Source organism: Dioszegia hungarica (assembly GCF_025882075.1).
Source record: "Dioszegia hungarica strain PDD-24b-2 chromosome Unknown MKK02contig_16, whole genome shotgun sequence".
In the NCBI taxonomy this organism is placed as follows: Eukaryota; Fungi; Basidiomycota; class Tremellomycetes; order Tremellales; family Bulleribasidiaceae; genus Dioszegia; species Dioszegia hungarica.
This window is the reverse complement of record NW_026515773.1, coordinates 771018-788385: the sequence shown is the minus strand read 5'-3', so window position 1 is coordinate 788385 and position 17368 is coordinate 771018. Positions and strand designations below refer to the sequence as shown.

The following is a 17368-nucleotide window of genomic DNA, read 5'->3' as shown; positions in this document are numbered from 1 at the left end:
TCCGCTTACTAAGCTCATCATCAAGAGAGCTCGAGCTCAATTGAGTTGTTGCTGCCTTTATTCTCTCTTGTCTTCTCTCCGCCCGCTACCTGACATCCATTTGCTGTATCTACCTTTACCGCTCACCGTACCGTTCTGACAGCATTGAACCTGAACCCGGGAATTTATCGTCAGAAAATACAGCAAAATGGCTTCACATCTCGCTAGCATCTTGTAAGTCCCCCTTCGACCTCCACTTCCCACCTGCAGCTGGCTTCCCCTCCTCCACTTCCACTTACAAACATCACCGTGACTCTTGATTTCGGCTCGCAAGACACACGCTGACACCTCCAGCGGCACAGAGCAAGACCGCGTCAACTGCTCCTTCTACCTCAAAATCGGCGCCTGTCGACACGGCGACCGCTGTTCGCGCAAACACATCAAGCCCCAATTCTCGCAGACGATCCTTCTGCCGAACGTCTACAACAACCCCGCGCACACGCCCGAGGGGGCCAAGATGGGCCAGGCGGAATTGCAGAGGAACTTTGATGCGTTTTATGAGGACTTTTGGGTCGAGTTGTGCAAGTATGGGAATCTGGTGGAATTGCATGTAAGTGGGGCCTTCGTCCGGGGCCTGTGAGGAGTCGGGTGTCGGAGGCGGTGTTCTAGTGATGGGTTGCAGGAGGCTCTGGAGACAGTGGATGCGGTATGAGCAGGATGGCGAGTGGGACCGGCGGAAAGCTCGTTAGAGGAAAAAGGAACTTTCCAGAATATCGCACGCCGGATTCTCGTGTGAGCCCAGCTGACCCGCAGGTATGCGACAACGTAGGAGATCACCTCATGGGCAACGTCTACGCGCGCTACGAATGGGAAGCGGAAGCTGGACGGGCAACGAACGAGCTGAATGACCGGTGGTATGCTATGCGACCGCTGCATTGTGAACTCAGCCCGGTATCGGATTTCAAGGAGGCTTGTTGTCGCCAGAACGAGCTGGGCACGTGTACACGTGAAGGGTGAGTCTCTCTCTTGCCGGGTCCATACTGGGGGGCGGGAGGTAGTCGAGGGCAACGATGAGGGAAAGATAGGCTGACTCCGCAGATTCTGCAACTTTATGCACCTGTGCCATCCGACCAAATCACTCGTCACCTCCCTTCAATCAAGTCAACGCATGTCGCGTCGGAAAGCAGCAGCCGCGGGGCTGGAAGATAAAGACGCTGGAGGGCATATGGGGTGGACACCGGGCGCGGCCAAGGCGAGGCAAGGGGGCGGAAGGAGGGATTGATCATTAGGCCCGGGGCGGGGGAGATGATCTGTGTAGAGTATTCTGTATTGGAGAAGTATTCGAGATGGTATGAAGTCATCAAAGTAATCTCAGAGCTCGCGATTATGCAGTAGCCTACTGTGGATGTATGTCATGCATACATCATGGTCACCTTGGAGGTACACCGTCTGATAGTGAATATGAACAAGTTAAAACAAGTGAAGCCTAGCTAGGTTACACAAAAGATACAACATGGCCCGATGGCGAGAGCGAGGCGAATGGAAGAGAGACGAGTCGGTACTCGAGTCTCAATGCGTCGATATCGGTGCGGATCCAGCGCGAGACCGCTAGCATTGCGGTCGGATCAGACGACGACACCCAGCACCGCCTCCACGTCGTCCTCGGTATCGGTACCTGTTTCCATCTCGCCTAAATCGTCAAGCTTGTCCATGCGGTTCCGCTCCTGATCTGGCAGCTCGCAGTCGGAGCGGCAAGTGAAGCGATAAGAAGAAGTGAAGGGGATGGGTGCTTACCGTCACTCGACGCTTCCGATACTGCCTCTTCTCCGCCAGTCCCAGTGATCAGAGCCGCTTCGTCTCCCTCGTCCTCATCATCGTCATCGTCATCATCCTCATCTTCATCCTCCGCGACCTCGCTCGACCCCTCCCCATCTTCACTGACCTCCCCCGGCGCCCCTTGCTCCATATCCCACTCCCCTGCGCTCCCCCCCAACCCGATCCAATTCGCCCCATCATCAAACCCTACTCCCTTCCCGCTTTCCTCTGGTAGATCCCCCCTCAAATCCACCTCTACAGCACTCATGACCTGTTCCCCCTCCAGCCCATCCTTCTTGGCCGCAGCCTTGCCCGCGCCCGAATCCGCCCGGAGAACATGCTGCAGCCCACACGCTTTACCGCGGGAACACCGCCCGTGCTCGCGCCATTCCTGGCACTCCCAGACATGGAGATTGGGGCATGTCCCAGCCGGAGCGGGACACCATCGCTCGCGCGCAAACGCCTCGCAAACAGGTGCGGTGGGCGAGACGCGGATGTGCGGGTACAGGCAGGTCGGGTAGTGGCATGTCGACGTCGCCTGGAAGCGGACGCAGGAGGGCGTGTTGTGCGAGGAGGGCGTGTGCGAGAGGGTGCATGGGACACCGTCGTGCGGTCCGCGGTTTCGCAGGAAAAGCGGGCAGATGGCGAGCCGCTCAGGGTCGTGCTTGTACGGGCAGACATTGGCTCGCGTGCATTTGCCTGTAGGGTCGAAGATTAGCATGAGAGTTAGTAGCATCATCAGGCGGGAGCGGAGAAAAGGCACAGATGAGGTGAACCGGACGAGGATGCGGAGAAGGAAGCGAGAAGAAGGGAGAAGCAAGTGTCAGTCTCGCTCGATACCCTTCGATGGACATACCCGTCTTGGTGAAGGTGGGGCAGTATTCTCGGACAGGCCGACTGATGAGTCAGCTCAGTCCGAACATAACTCGCGGATATATTTTCCAACTGACCTTGGCGTGGACACAAGATTGCCGAGATTGGTGCGCCTGAAAGAACCACCCTGAAAGTCCAGCTTTCTTCTCGTCGGTGTCGAGTTGGCCGCGGATGCAGCAACCTCTGCAGTGAATGAGCTCTCGAGTACGCCGAGCGAACGAAGTTCCTCTCTTCTTTAGCTCACCGCCTATCCGCGTCAACTTCTTGCCTCCTGGCTCGAATTGGAAGATGACGCCATCCACCACGACCTGCTGAGATCCATTCGGCGTAGATGTCGAATTTAACATCTGGATCTGGGCAGGCGCTGCTCGTTTGCGTGGACGATATACCGGGGGGACGTAAGTCGAGTTGAGCTGTTGTCTGCACGGAGTCAGCTTGACTCCCTAACAAAGTCCAAAGCACATGGGGATCGAAGAAGCTCACCGTTTCTCCTTGGTCATAAGGCTCATATTCGCGCCATTCGACTTGATCCATGATGAGGCCTTTCCAGCAGCCTTCGCCGGCGGTGCAGGTACCGCGGGCACTTTGGTCGAACCTGGAAGATCGGGAGAAGGCGTTGGAGAGACTTCGCCATCCTCCTTTTCTTTTGCGCTCAATCCTGTATTGCTAGTCGGTGGCCCTGCTTCCGATGTAGCGGCTGGTATATTGGTCGACGGGCCAGCCGAAGCATTCGCAGAAGTCGCCTTGGCGCGATTGATTTCTCTCAAATCGAGCCGGGTCGAGCTGTAGGTACTGCCGCCTCTGCTTGACCCTCGACCTCGGCTGGAGCTGCCTCCGCGGTAGGTGCTACCCCGTGGAGGGCGATAGGGGTGGTAGGCGGTATGTGAGCGGGGTTGGTATGTTGATGACGAAGCGGTTGAAGCGGAAATGCGGCCTGCCAAGTTAGCTGTCTTACTCCTCCAAGTGTTTCCAATCTGAGCGGGCAGAGTGGTATCCGTAGAATAGCGAGAGCTAGGAATGCCTCGTGCACCGTCTTCTGCTTTGTTTGAAGAAGCAGAATCTCAGAGGAAATGGGAGAAGGAGGGAGACGTACCAGACAGTTTTGCGATTTCCTGCTGCAACAGCAGCTTCTGCCTCTCTGCTGAAGTCATTGCGGTCAAGAGGAGGACTAAGTGACTCTTCTGGATGATCCTCCTAAGGATGAAGGTTATGGCAAACAAGGGTGAAGGGGAAGAAAGGAGTAGTGGTTGGAATTGATTGATCAGTTGATCAGAGAGGCTGGGCTGACTGGACCAAGACAATTCCATTAGGATTATTTGATCCCGCTAATACCCACCCCCCAATCTCCCGCTTTAGGCAATTTGGCCAGTTTCATGTTTATGATCCGTGCGCTGAAGTGGGGGAAAGGAAGGGGAGGAGTGGGGGAAGAGCCTCGAGGTTGAGCTAGGGGCGTGTGTGTGTGTGTGCGGTCGCCGCTTGGAGACGCGTCTGTTCCCCTCCCTCTCTCTATCTCTTTCCTCTTTCTCTTGACTTTCTACATACACCTCTTTCCTATACTTTCTTCGGCGCTCATAAGATGTTCTTCGAGGACGCCAACTTTACAAAGAAGGACAGCCCGTGAGTACCGGATGCAGCTCTGGACCCCTAACGCCTGCTTGAAAAAGAGGGAAGGTAGTCGGCTGACGCTTCAGAATCGGTATAGCCTGGTAAGCTACCCGGTACCCCCTACCTCATGCGGCCTAAGCTTACTCTACAGGCTCCTCGCAACCCTCGGACCCAAGAATCAAGCCCGCAAGATCTCCAGGAAGGAACTCATCGCGTTCAACCTCGAGAAGGCATGCGAGTACATTTCTCAGCCGCCCGAGCCCCTTGCGCTGAGGACGAGTGCTACTCTGCTCTATGGTGTCGCCAAGTAAGCTAGCCTCTTCTTCGCGATCAGACAAGCAGAGAGGGAAAGCTGACGTATCAGGGTGTACAATCAGCACTTTGAGGAGTTCTACACGGTGGGTACCCGCTTTAGGTTCTCGTCTTCCTTCCTTCAGTTCCCCTTTCCTTCTCCCAGCTCTCTTCCTCAGCTTGTCGGATGTCTGTTCTATGCACTTCCCAGAGCTGAGCCAATCTGTAGAACGTCAATACCTTCCACACCACCCTCACCCGCAGCATCATCACCGACTTCACGACCGGCGGGAATGGAGGTACAGGCGGAACGAGGGGTATTGACCTAAACGACGACGGTAAGAGCAGGTAAGCTCTTTACCGACCCCGCATTGTCGGTGGAGAATCAGCAGCTGATATTTCAGGATCGACCAGATCACGTTCGGCGGTATCGACCTCGGATGGCAGTCAGGTCTTGACTTCAACTTTGGTCTTATTGTAAGTTGCCCGGCGCTCGGAGAATCGCACCTAGCCTTGCGCAAAGCATCAGCTCACGCTCCAGGACTGGTCAAACCCCCTTGGGCCTGCCCGACAACGCCGCGCCAGTTCCAAGCTCGACTCGCAGCCGTCTCAGCAGTCCGCCAACGGCGAAGAAGAAAACGAGGAGGACGAATATGCGTCAGACGATGAAGCAGGCGTTGCGCGAAAGCGAGCGAGAAGTAAGCTACTGCTGTCTGTCATGTACGCTGTTTGATGGCTCAAGCTGACCTTACAGGCGACTCCACTCCAGGCGTCCACGACCACACCCGCCGGATCACCTCCATCCACCACCGCTCCGACCGCATCACGCCCCAGCTGGACGACTTCCAGCCTCCCATCGACCTCGACCTCGGTCTAGATGACTTCGCCGACAACCCCGACACGAGCTTCTCCATGCCTGGCGAGGCGTTTGGGGACAACATGGGGGACTTTCAGTTTGATGCGGGTGCGGCGGACTAGTAAGCTGGGTTTGTTCGATGGGTGTCGGTCACATATAGCTGACTTATCAGCAATATCGACCGCATGACTCCCCAGCAAGACGACCGTCAATCCTCTGTCGATCCCGAGGGCAACATCATCGCCGCCTCTGGGACCAAGAGCGCTCTCAAGAAGCGCCGTCGGGGGTCTGACGAGTCTGGCGAAGACGAGGAAGAGGAGGCGGAGCCGCTCGAGCGGAAGAAGAGGGTCAAGAAGCAGCGCAAAGTCAAGTGGGATCAGGTACGTCTTGTCTGCTTCCAAGTCACCATTTGGCCTTCAGCTGACCAACTAGAGCCTGGAGATGTCTGATGAGGACGAGCGGAATGCGCGTCAGAAGTATGCAGAGAACATGGAGGCTCAAAGAAGGGAGATGTTGGCGAAGGAGCACGAGAAGGCTGTACAGGGCAAAGCAGACCAGGTGGTCGATAGTGCCGGTGGATGGCTTGAGTGTGAGTTAACGCGAACCCTTTATCTGCAAAGCTGACGATGTAGTCTTCGATCCCGGCATGAAGGCCATGTTCGCGACCATCACCAAAGCCGGGAAGTGGAAATGGGAGCTCGACGTCGCTGCGCAGCGAGCAGGCAAGAAGTTTGTCCCTGAGGAAGAGGAGGAACAGCGGGATGGGCCTGTCCATGATCAGGCTCAGGGTCAAGATGGGAATGACAACCTTTACAATGATGAGTTCGATATGGGGCAAGGTCAGCAGGGGGATGGGCCGGATATGACGCAGTTTGAGGTGAGCTTTGTCGGCGCCTCCCAGGCGAGGTCCACAGCTGATTCCTATAGAGCGGATACGAGGACGTGAGCTATCTCCTGGGCGAGGATCGTTAGGAGACCAAGCTGACGCTCATTAGGTCTTCCACGACACCATGCAAGAGATCGTCGATCCCAATAGCAAGCCGCGTCGGAGTCAGGTCAGTTGTCACCTTGTGGGGGAATTATTCCAGAAGGATATGAGCTGACCAGCCTAGTCGACCGATGTCGAGTTAGGCCGAAGGGCAAGTCAAGCTAGTCAGGTCGTTCTGCCTGTAAGCTCAGTCTTGTGCCTCCCTGGTCTGGCAGAGCACAGCTGACATAGGCAGTGGCACGACAGCCGATATGAAGACGACAACGGTCAGTACATTTCATACCGAGTACTCTGCGATAGACCGGGGTTGATCACCAGACTTCGCCGCTGCTCCCGACTCTGGCTTCTCACCTGGCAGTCTCCACTTCAGCGCCATGACCCCTCAAGAAGCTAGGTGAGCTGTGTTATGCGGATAGTCTTTCATTGTCTGGACTCGTAGCTAACAGACAGACTTCGACTCTACTCGCGCAGCAAGTCCGGTACCGGCTCGCGTATCCCTACTGGCCCGCTCGGCCGTCGGGGCAGGTCTCGGTCTGGGTCGGTATTGCAGGACAGGGCAGGTGGGCCGGGCGCGATGCTTGTGGATGGACCAGAAGATGAGAGCTGTGAGCTAGAATGTGGCGTCCACTTGCTCGAAGGCTCACAAGCTCACGACTCTCAGTGCCGGCGCAGGAAGTCCTGGACCTAGCAGAAGAGCCCAGTCAGCTCATCAGCGACGTTCCCGACGCGTTCAGGCCCGAAAGTCTTGCTACTATCGAAACGCAGTGCCGAAACTTCTTGACGTGAATCAGCTGTACCGGTCGCGTTGCACTTAAGGCCTGTCAGCTGATAATTATCAGCTACGTTGAGAAGAAGATGATCAGCAATAAGACGGACGAGGTCGACTTTGACGATGTTGTGGACTATAAGACACCCCGCCGGGTCGCTGCTACTGCTTTCGTGAGTGCTTCTCGACAATCTTGAATCCTGCGAGGTATGGGCGCTGACCCCTCGCAGTACAATTGCCTGAGTACGCTGCGTAGCGCTGTCTATTCCCGAATAAGCGCATCAGCTGATGTCACAGCACTCGCCACCAAGAACCTGCTCAAGGTCGATCAGGCCGAGGCATTCGACTCCTTCTCCATCCGCTTCACCGCCTAGACGGCATCTCTCATTCCCTCCTCCAGCCCAGCAACGCATTATCTGCCTCCATCAGTACCATCATCGTCATTCCTCACTTTGAGCTTCCGGTCTCGACCGCCTTTGTATAAGTATCGTAGATCACAAATCATGCCAGAACCAGAATTGTAGGCAGCGCCTGCCTCACCCATGCATTAAAGTACAACTAGACAGTCAGCTTCTACTCTCAGCCTCCCTTGAAAGGGAGGGGAAGTGGGAGGGAAGGGGGAGGGGGAGGGGAAGGGAAGAGCTGACCATAAAGAATCTTCCTGAAGGTGTTCCCTGGCTCACCCTTGCCTGAACCCCATCACTCCTCCTCCTCCAAACTCCTCCCCACCTCCTTCAACCCCTTTCCCCCAATAATCATCCCCATCGCCTCATCCCGTATCCCCATACCCCCCTCTTCCAATCTCGCCCCCTTATCCGCCCTTCCCGGCCCATCCTCCTCCACCTCCTTCTTCTTACCCCCAATCGTGAACTTCAACCGCTTTGCGCTTCCTCCACCGACAGCGCCGGTGCCGGTAGGTGCAAACGGATTCGGTGAAGGAATAGTAATCATCGGGCTGAGCGGTTTGCGTTTGTTATTATTGTCCGTCTGGATGACATCGCCAAAGACCATATCCCGATCGGCGAGCTCTTTGTTTGCTTTGAGGGATTTGGATGCGCGGAGGGAGGCTTCTTGTGCTTCTTGACGCTGTTTTCGCTGCAGGTACCTGTTACTCAGCTCAGTATCGCGCGCATCACAAACTACTTGCCAGATGTGACTCACAAAGCAGTCCCGGGCGTCTTTTCGGGATTGGTACACCCCCTCAAACGTTTATCCACCCCCTTCACCCCCTTGACATCCACTTCCGCCTCCCCCGCTCCATCTACGCCCACACTTTCGATCGCCGACTTCACATCCTCTAGTATCTCCAGCAACCTCTCTTGCGACATGTTATACGCCGTTGGAAGGGTGGAATAGCGCCAGTCCAGGAAGTTCCGCACGATCGATGGGGCAGAGAGTGACCAGCACCCAAGGGCGATCTGGGAGGGCGTATGGGTGAATTCGAGGTCAGTCAGGCGGGATCGAGAGAGCGCGAGAAGGGTACTCGGGAGAGCGGCTTGGAGGGCGGAGATAGGAGGAGAGGGTTGTTCCTGCTGATCAGCAAGACTTAACCATGTCATGCCGGAGAGACGCATACTTGGAACTCGAGGAACCATCCCCGTACGCCTTTATCCGCACCTCGGACCCAAAATTCAAACGCCAGACTCTGAGCGACGAGGAACTCGGTATCGATAATATCCGACGCCTGGAGCTTGGCGAACTTGGGGATAAAGGCGTCTATGAGAACGGGGTAGTTGGTTGTCTTCGCGGCGAGGAAGAGGCAGGTCGGCCTGACTGTCAACTTGGACTTCATGGGGCGATGAGAAAGTACGAGCAGCTCACATGATGGTCTTTGGATGCCACTCCATCACGCTATTCTTGAGGTAAAACCTCTTCAGATAGCTGATTGCCGTCGCCTCAACCACCTCTGGTAACCCAAAACCATGTCGACAGATCTTGGAGACCTGGATACAGTAGAAGCGAAGCAGGAGGAGCTCATCATCGACCGAGAGATATGCTGCTGCCGGAGCGGGCTCTGTTGGATTGTGGTTGAGCTCTATTTGCGCTTTCTGACGGGTCAGCTGACAATCCTCCTAGCACAGAGAAGCGATACGACTAGCTTACTCGCTCAAGGTCCTGATTCCTAGCTACCACCTCGACGGACTTTCTGTTCAGTTCCGACCGGATCTGAGCGAGCTGTTCGGGCGAGTATCGCCAGTGTCGGAATTGCGAAGACTCGTGGTATGTTGACGGGCCGGGCTGGAAGCGGGCTGTCGAGGGGCCCGCTTCTGCGTTGGCTGACTCAGAGATGATGGCTGTAGTCATTGCTGGCAGGGTCCTTTGTAGAGTCGTGCTATATGTAAGATAAAGTAGACAGAGGAGCTTTGCTCAAGCTTTGCTTTGCTGCTCTTGGCTGCGCGCAAAGGTGGTAGCGATCTGTGTTGGTTCCGGGGGCGATTTAAGCGGCGAGAACGACTGGAGCGGTGACGCCGAGCTGACTTTGTCCATCATCGACCTATCTACAAAGCTATACCTATCCCCCTCTTCGCTCCTCTAACTTCGCCCGCACATCTCACTCGCGATCCGGCGCAAAAGGCACGATCAGCAATGCGTCTCCACGCCCTTCCACTCCTCCCTCTCGGACTCCTCCCCCTCTCGTCCGCCTTCAAATGCCTCCTCACAGCTTCCGACATCACCTACGATATTTCCCCACTAGGGAACTTGCGGACGACAGATAGCGAGACGGATACGCCGCCGACAAGGAGTGCGGCCAGGGTCAGGATGGATCTCTGTGGGAAGGGTGTAGGAGAGGAGGATGGGGTGGAGGATGAGGATCAGGTGAGCTGAGGAAAGAGCAAAGGGAAGCTGCAGACCTACAGCAGGGGATTTGCCCCATCCCTTTGGCCTATAGCTGGCTCTATGCCCCTAGCTGACCTTTGCTGACGCCCAGTGCCCATCAAAAGCCCGAGTCTGCCTCAAACTCACCAATATGAAACCACCACACGCCGAGCGGGTCACCTCGGTCGTCCCCTTCTGGCTCACAGATACGTCCGACGACGACGTCTGGACCACACCAATGGGGAAGACAGGGCAGGACGGGCTCAAGATATGGGTCGAAGGACCAGAGTATGCTGGGTGAGCTCAACGGTCGTCATTCTTGCCTTAGCCCCTCGCAGCTTATACCACAGCGCCCCACAAAACCTAAACCTTACCCTCCTATGCGACAAATCAGCGAAATCGACTGAACCTCAATTCGTTTCATACACTGCCGGATGTCTTTCGCTGGAATGGGCCTCACCGGACGCATGTCCTCGAGACGGGGACTACGAGAAGCCGCCAGGTACAGGCGGGGGCGGAGAGGACGGGGATGAGGAAGGCGGTGGAGGGTCGAGTAGCGGAGGTTGGGGGTTCTGGGGGTTGATGAAGTTCTTGTTCTGGATGGCCATTGTCGGGCTGATGGGGTACTTTGCTATCGGTAAGTCAGCGCTCATGCGATACTATCGATACTCGAAATGCCGCAGAAAATAACCCGCAGGAATTTTCTACAACCGCCAACAATATTCGGCAAGCGGATGGGACATGATACCTCATCGCGATTTCTGGCGTGAAGTCCCGACAATAGCGCAAGACCTGGTCGGGTACGTCTTTACCAATGTGCGGAATAGCGGGCCGGGCGGAAGAGGGGGGTATAGCAGTCTGGGCTGAGACTGGGGATCGGATCTAATCATTATAGATAGCCTAGTGTATATACGATCTACGTGATACATCATTAAAGAGATCGATTCGAGATATTCCTCCGGCCGCAACCATACTCTACGCCCTCGCCTTCATCCCCGCCAGTACCCGCTGCATATCCACCCACTCGCTATCCCGCGGCTGCACCAGCTTCTCCGCCAACTCGTACACGTAGACCTTGCCATCCGCTCCGCCAACTGCTGCTTTTCGAGATAATGGTGTCCGGTCCCACGCGAGTTTGTTGAGCGCACGAGGGGAGACCGTAGTGGAGATGTGTGGGACCTGGAAATCAGCCAAGTTTCGATGAAACGACAAGCACATACCTCTGTATCCTGGTTCAGATTCCACAAATCGAACTTGCCCGACCCATCTACCGCGCCGAACATGGCCGGGTGGTGCGGGTGCCACTTGACATCAAAGACATAGTCATCCGCCGATTCGAAGGAATGCAATGACTGCTGCCCGACCGCGGCTTCTTTCGACGTACTGACGACCCGTTCGCTCGCCGACCTACTGTATGCCGGAGCCGCGGGCTGCGAGGCTGCTTTCTGAGCCGCGCCCTTCCCGCCCGCCCCGGCCCGCCAGAGCTTGACGCTCCAGTCGACCGAGGACGTGAGGAAGAGGTCTCCAAAGTCGATACTGCCCGTCGAGGGGTGGAAGTGCAGGCCCGTCACAGGTCCCGCGTGGCCCCGGTAGATATCCCCTGCGGAGGTGGAGATCCCGGCTTTGCGCGAGGGCTGGTCGTATCGGTTTGCTTGGTATATCGAGCCTTCTTCGGTCCCGACCCAAAAGGTGCTGGTTTCGGAGTGCGGGAAGTCTAGGGCGGTGATGGAGACCTCGTCCGTCTTGCTGTGATTTGGTACGGTCAGGGGTAAGGCTTCCTGCATAGGTCAGCTTTGTCCACCAGCTGTGACTGAGGATGACCTACCTGGGGCTGCGCCAGCATGTCCGCCAGCCAGCTGCACACCAGACCATCCGTACTTGCCGATACCAAGCTGTTGGCGTTCTGCGTACCGACCATCTTCATCGAGTAGATTGGGTACGTATGTCCCGAGGCAGATAATGGGGTCTTGAGGACGGGGAGGTGCTTGGCGCGAGTGTCCCAGAGGAGTACCTGGCCGGAATAAGAGCCGCCAAAGACGAGAGTGGGGTGGAATGGGGAGAACGAGATGGAGAGGATATCCGACTGGTATTGTAAGCTTGTCTGCTTCGGCCAAAGGTCGAGTAGGATGAGCAGAGCTTACCGGTGAGTGAAAGATAAATTCTGGTCTTTCCAGAAGATGCAAATTCCATATAGCTACGATCCCGTCTGGATCGTTCGGTGCTGCTGGATTTTTGTTGTATGATGCGGCAAGCAGCTCTGGGAACTGGCGCAGTCAGCACAACATCCGCGATTGGAGGCGATAGGTGGCGTACCTTCGAAGACCAGTCCAGACCTGTGACTGATCTCCCAGCCGTCCACCGCTCGTCCGAAAAGGTGCAGACTAGTTTGACTTTCTGCCCGTCGGCGTCATCACTGTGCAATTAGCTATGTGACTTATCTCTTCTGCATCATTCGGACTCACAACGCCCCATCCAAGCCTATTGTGTAGTCCTTGACATAGTCATAACCATCACTCAACGCCCTTTGCGCTATTCTCGTAGACGCCTCAATGAATGCTGAAAAGTCTGGAGCAGTGAAAATCGCCTGCTTCTGCTCAGATGTAAGATCTGCATGCATGAGCTCATGACCAAGGCGCATACCAAGGGGAGTGGCTCACCTCCCAGCTTCTCTTCTCTCTCCTTCAACTCCTTAATCTCTTTTTCTACCTCCCCCCGTTCCTTCTCTATCTCCTCCAATATCCTCCGCCGCATCTCATCCTCCGTTTCCCGCCCGCTCCCTCCGTCTCGTCTTTCCCGACGTGCACCATCTCCTGCTCGCCCATCTTCTCCATCCGACTCGATATCTGAGGTCGATGTGCCTGTCGACATACTGGCCGTCTGCGTCGACTTTGAGTATAGTACTGGCGCCGGTTTTGCCTGTGTGTCAGCTATTTCCACTGAGAGACAGGAAGGGTGCGAGACATACCTTTGTAGGCAGTTCGTACAGCTCAGCCGAATGATCCACATAGTCCACTCCAGATGATAACGGAGACGCCGCTCTTTCCCTCGTCCCATCAGCTTTCATCCTCTAAGGCAAATCAAAGACTTACCGTATCACATCAGCAGGATTAGCTAAACCAGAATCCAATCTCTCCCTCCCCTGTCCCCCACTCCCGTTACTGAGTCGACTGATCCTCCCGCTCGGTGTGGGCGGAACACTTCCGGGTGGTGTAGAGACACCATTGACGGCCTGGCCGAGCGAGCTGGACGCACGAGCGGGATTAGGGAATTGAAGGGGTGTGGACCGGCCTGGAGTCGATGCGTAGGGCGATGCGGGGCGTTGGAGGAGAGAGTCGACGAGGTCGTTCACGTCTTTGCGGGATGTAGTCAGAGGCTGTCCCTGTCAGCCTAGGAGCCAGGCTCCTCTACGGAGGGGGGATGTAGCTCACGGTGGACTGAGAAGGTCCGGGCGCAGATTCCGCCTGGGCGAGCAGAGCTTTCCGCTCGTCTCTTGCGCGACGCAGCTCAGCTAATTTGGCCCGCTTTTCGTCGATCTCTTGTCGTCTCCTGTCTGCCATAGTGTGCTCAAGATAGTGGGCATGAGATAAGGGGATGCAGGAGTGTCAAGCAAGGCATCGTGCATCAACATCGACCTCAAAGCGCGTCCGACAGGCGCGTGTTTCAAAGCCACGTGGGACGAGGAATGTGTATCCTCGATGATGAGACTAGATGCCTGATCATGATCAGATGGCCCTGAGCCTGGCTCCAGGCTCGGTGGGCTGCATGTCGCAGCGGACTGACATTGAGGGAGCGGCTGATCATGATGCCTGAGTGACCTGCATAGAACCACTCAATCTAAGGGACGAACATGACTGCACGATCGCATATCAAGCCCTAGCTACCCGCTCCGCGGTCCCATCGGCATTAATCTTCTTCACGACTCGTGCAGGATTCCCGACTGCCACAACCCGATCTGGAATATCCTTAGTGACCACTGAGCCAGCTGTGACCGTCAGTACAGCCTCTATACTTTGGGCAGAAGGAGTGATACACTCACCCCCGATAGTTGTGCCGTTCCCGATTCGGCACGGTCCGACGATGACCACGCTGCCACCGATCCAGACATCATCGCCGATGATGATCTCCTTGGCCCACTCGGGACCTTGCAGGCCGTTCCGAGCTTCGGGCGAGATGGGATGGGCAGGGGTGTAAAAGGAACAGTTTGCGCCGACCATCGTCCGGTCGCCGAGCGAGACTGTCTCCTCAGTATGTTTGGGCTATACAGACGGGCCGGCCGGACTTACTTCGAGTCACGTCGATAAAGGTACAGCCTGGCCCGATATAGACTTCGTTCCCGAAAGACAGATTGAAGCCCTGTCAAGGTCAGTTGCTCTTCCGGTTGCCCCGTCACAAAGGACAAGCTGTTCACTCACATACTCGCTAGGCTAGTCAGCTGCATTCATCCTTATAGTATATCGCACCTACAACATGAACGGCGTCATGATATATACCTTCCTCTCGCCTTTTGGGGGCATACCCACCACGCCATCCAGCACGTCCATGCGCTTGTCGGTATCTCTGATCGAGTTGAACTCGTACACCTTATCTTGAGCGACGTCTCTCAGGCGCATGATGTAGGGGTCTACCGCAATGTAGGGCTCGCCGCGCTGCATGACTTCGAGCATATGGGTGGTCTCGTCGCCTTGTGGAGGGGGAGCGTTGACTGTGATGGCGGGCATCTTAGCGGGCTGTGAGGGATGTCAGAGTTCGGGTTGTGGATGGAGCAGAGAGGAGTATGCGCAGATGCAGGCTCCTGTCCTTATGGTCTAAGAAAAGGCTCTACATATGAGTTTTACATGGTCTCTTGGCTCGAGTACGCGTGGAAGATATGGTCCGCATCACATCTCCGCACGATCGGTCCGACCTTCGGAGGCTGTGGGGCACCGCGGGACTCCACAGATCTAGCCGGCTAATCCCTGGGCCGGGACGACCATGACATTCCCAGCAAGCTAGTGAGTGGCACCTTGTAGACACTCGATCACGGTAGCGTCTTCTGTATTGGGGCATGGGGAGCCGGCTATTCCCATCTAGACATCGTACTTCACACTCGGAAAATGACTACCCAAGCAAGAATCACACCGACATCCGTGGCGGACGTTCTGTCTGACCATCAATGGAACACCCTCCTCGCGATCGCAGACGCCTTCGTCGGGACCTCCACAGCATCTACCAACCCCCTCGAGGTAAATCCATCGGAATGCCCTGCCTTCATCGAGCTCCTGTCGGAAGCTCTGACCATCCGCCTCCCGCCCTCGTCGGTAAAAGAGATGGCGCTCTTCCTCTCCCTCGTTTCGGGCTACACCGGGTATGCCTTCAACGGGACCTCGACATATCTGTACGATCTCCCTCGTGACCAGGTCGAGGCGATCATCCAGGGCTGGATGCAGTCCAGACTCGCTCCGATCCGGACCGGCGCAAAGGCAGTCGGGAGCATCATTCGTAGCATGTGGATCAGGACTTGTCCAGATCTGCTGCCAGCGATCGGTCACCCCGGGCACATTGTACCCGCCCCCAAAGATCAAGGCGGCGAGGACCTGCTGGGTAGCGCTCGCTCGGCAGAGTTCCAAGGGGAGCAGGTCCAAGAGCTGATCACCGGCGTGCTCGTCATCGGCTCCGGATCGGGCGCTTCATCATTCACCCACTCGCTCGTCCGCAACCTCAAATCGCAGAATTGGCAGTCGCTCATCTCCTCCCCCTCCAACATCTCCGACGTCCTACTGTTGGAGAAGGGATCAAAGCGGACTCCTCATCCCAATGGAACGCCGCTCACGGGCGACGAGAACGAGGCGTTTGACAGCATGATGGAGAATGGCGGTGTCCTGATCTCGGACGAGGGGGCGATCCAGGTTGTGGCTGGCTCGACCTGGGGCGGCGGGTCGCGCGTCAACTGGAGCGCTTGTCTTCAGACCGACCGGATCGTGCGGGAGGAGTGGACCAAGCACATCATGAATGATATGGGCAAGACAGGGGAGCCGCACGGGAGGATGTTCCTCGGGAGGGAGTGGCAGGATTGCATGGAGCAGTGAGTCACTGCTGGGATTGAGCTGATGACAGTGTGGAAGACCAACTTGGTGTCCAGACGCCTGGGCCTGACGACCACAACGCCGCCAATCGGACCCTCATCGACGGCTCGCGCAAGCTCGGCTATACCGTCAAGGCTGTCCCGCAGAACATTTCAGGCTCGTTTGCCGATCATGCCAAGTGTGGCGCGAGCTGTACCATCGGGTGCCGGGGTCACGCCGAGGTCGCCGAGAAGAAGGGCAAGATGTCGGGGTGCAGGGCGTTCCTCAACCCGCTGCTGGCCGAGGGGGATGGACCGGTCGTGAAAGGGCTGGACGGGTTTGAGGTGGAGCGGGTGCTTTTGGAAGGAACGCCGAAGCGGGCGGTGGGCGTCGTGGGATGGGCCCAGCGCGGTCCGTCAAGGGTCAAGGTGGTAGTCAGGGCGAGGGTTGTAGTCGTCAGTGCGGGGACACTGAACAGTCCGGCCGTGCTTTTGCGAAGCGGAGTCAAGGTGAGTCATAGTCCGACCTAGCTGACGGTAGAACCCCCATCTCGGATACCATTTACACCTCCACCCCACCGTCATCGTCCAGTCGCTCTGGCCTCAGCCGGTCAATCCGTGGGAGGGCACGATTCTTACCACCGTCATCAACGAGTTCGCCAATCAAGATGGCAAGGGGCACGGCGTCAAGCTCGAGGCGATGTGCATGCTGCCGGCTCTAGCGCAGACTTACGTCCCGTGGACTGGGTCGGACGCCTGGCGGAAGCGGATGCAAGACTTCCCGCGCACGATGGGGCACATCGTGCTTTGTCGTGAGGAGGCTACTGGCCGGGTCTATGTGGACGGCAAGGGCAGGGAGCGGATCAGCTACGTCACAGGGAAGAAGGAGCGGGAGTGGATCCGGCATGGCTTTGAGGGGATAGCCAAGCTACTTCATGCTCAGGGAGCAGAGGAAATCTATACCAGCGGAGCGGGGCTGCCGATCTGGCGCAGGAACGGCAAGCATGGGGATTGGGCGGACGATCAGTCATTCCTTGACTTCCTCGAGGCGTACCGCAAGTCCGGATTCGACATTGATCGGATCAGCTTTGGCTCAGCGCACCAGATGGGGACGTGTCGGATGAGCGGAGCTCCCAGGTCAGGGGTGGTAGATGTCAGAGGCAAGGTATGGGGCATTGAGGGGTTGTATGTGGCGGATGCGAGCGTGTTCCCGAGCGCCAGCGGGGTCAACCCGATGATCACCACCATGGCGTTCGGAGAGTGGATCGGAAGGCGGGTCGTTGAGGGCTTGGTCAAGGGAGTTGAGGCGGAGGGGGTCACCCAGGCCAGGTTGTAATC

The 17368-nt window shown here is 56.7% G+C and overlaps 7 protein-coding genes across 7 annotated transcripts; 3 read left to right on the top strand and 4 right to left on the bottom strand.

Annotated features, from left to right (window-relative positions):
- Positions 1-187: 187 nt before the first annotated feature.
- Positions 188-1261, top strand: MKK02DRAFT_38387 (putative U2 snRNP auxiliary factor small subunit; the record flags this gene model as incomplete). Its single annotated transcript, XM_053090076.1, has 4 exons — positions 188-213; positions 334-589; positions 793-992; positions 1078-1261. The coding sequence occupies 4 exons, from the start codon at positions 188-190 to the stop codon at positions 1259-1261; spliced, it is 666 nt and encodes a 221-aa protein (XP_052943507.1).
- A 343-nt stretch (positions 1262-1604) lies between these two features.
- MKK02DRAFT_28507 (uncharacterized protein) lies at positions 1605-3818 on the bottom strand (the record flags this gene model as incomplete). Its single annotated transcript, XM_053087571.1, has 7 exons — positions 1605-1669; positions 1774-2493; positions 2651-2691; positions 2745-2850; positions 2912-3087; positions 3151-3601; positions 3761-3818. 7 exons carry the CDS (start codon positions 3816-3818, stop codon positions 1605-1607), a joined length of 1617 nt encoding a protein of 538 aa, XP_052943506.1.
- A 425-nt stretch (positions 3819-4243) lies between these two features.
- On the top strand, positions 4244-7547 carry MKK02DRAFT_38385 (Rec8 like protein-domain-containing protein; the record flags this gene model as incomplete). Its single annotated transcript, XM_053090075.1, has 21 exons — positions 4244-4284; positions 4359-4373; positions 4424-4579; positions 4637-4670; positions 4793-4911; positions 4968-5040; positions 5105-5261; positions 5318-5540; positions 5592-5799; positions 5852-6008; positions 6052-6296; positions 6347-6361; positions 6415-6474; positions 6532-6588; positions 6643-6673; positions 6726-6801; positions 6858-7012; positions 7069-7189; positions 7247-7346; positions 7404-7416; positions 7471-7547. 21 exons carry the CDS (start codon positions 4244-4246, stop codon positions 7545-7547), a joined length of 2133 nt encoding a protein of 710 aa, XP_052943505.1.
- Positions 7548-7872: 325 nt separating this feature from the next.
- Positions 7873-9477, bottom strand: MKK02DRAFT_17136 (cyclin-dependent protein kinase regulator; the record flags this gene model as incomplete). The annotated part of the gene is made up of 6 exons (XM_053085738.1): positions 7873-7993; positions 8099-8278; positions 8335-8705; positions 8750-8942; positions 8995-9221; positions 9277-9477. 6 exons carry the CDS (start codon positions 9475-9477, stop codon positions 7873-7875), a joined length of 1293 nt encoding a protein of 430 aa, XP_052943504.1.
- Positions 9478-10025: 548 nt separating this feature from the next.
- On the bottom strand, positions 10026-13547 carry MKK02DRAFT_34592 (dynein intermediate chain; the record flags this gene model as incomplete). The annotated part of the gene is made up of 11 exons (XM_053088975.1): positions 10026-10091; positions 10996-11169; positions 11211-11768; positions 11816-12073; positions 12132-12254; positions 12304-12403; positions 12453-12597; positions 12648-12906; positions 12956-13034; positions 13080-13363; positions 13419-13547. 11 exons carry the CDS (start codon positions 13545-13547, stop codon positions 10026-10028), a joined length of 2175 nt encoding a protein of 724 aa, XP_052943503.1.
- A 309-nt stretch (positions 13548-13856) lies between these two features.
- MKK02DRAFT_38381 (putative O-acetyl transferase) lies at positions 13857-14708 on the bottom strand (the record flags this gene model as incomplete). Its single annotated transcript, XM_053090074.1, has 5 exons — positions 13857-13972; positions 14027-14224; positions 14274-14343; positions 14403-14409; positions 14455-14708. 5 exons carry the CDS (start codon positions 14706-14708, stop codon positions 13857-13859), a joined length of 645 nt encoding a protein of 214 aa, XP_052943502.1.
- A 375-nt stretch (positions 14709-15083) lies between these two features.
- MKK02DRAFT_17474 (uncharacterized protein) lies at positions 15084-17366 on the top strand (the record flags this gene model as incomplete). Its single annotated transcript, XM_053085793.1, has 3 exons — positions 15084-16051; positions 16084-16540; positions 16572-17366. 3 exons carry the CDS (start codon positions 15084-15086, stop codon positions 17364-17366), a joined length of 2220 nt encoding a protein of 739 aa, XP_052943501.1.
- Between the last annotated feature and the right edge of the window lie 2 nt (positions 17367-17368).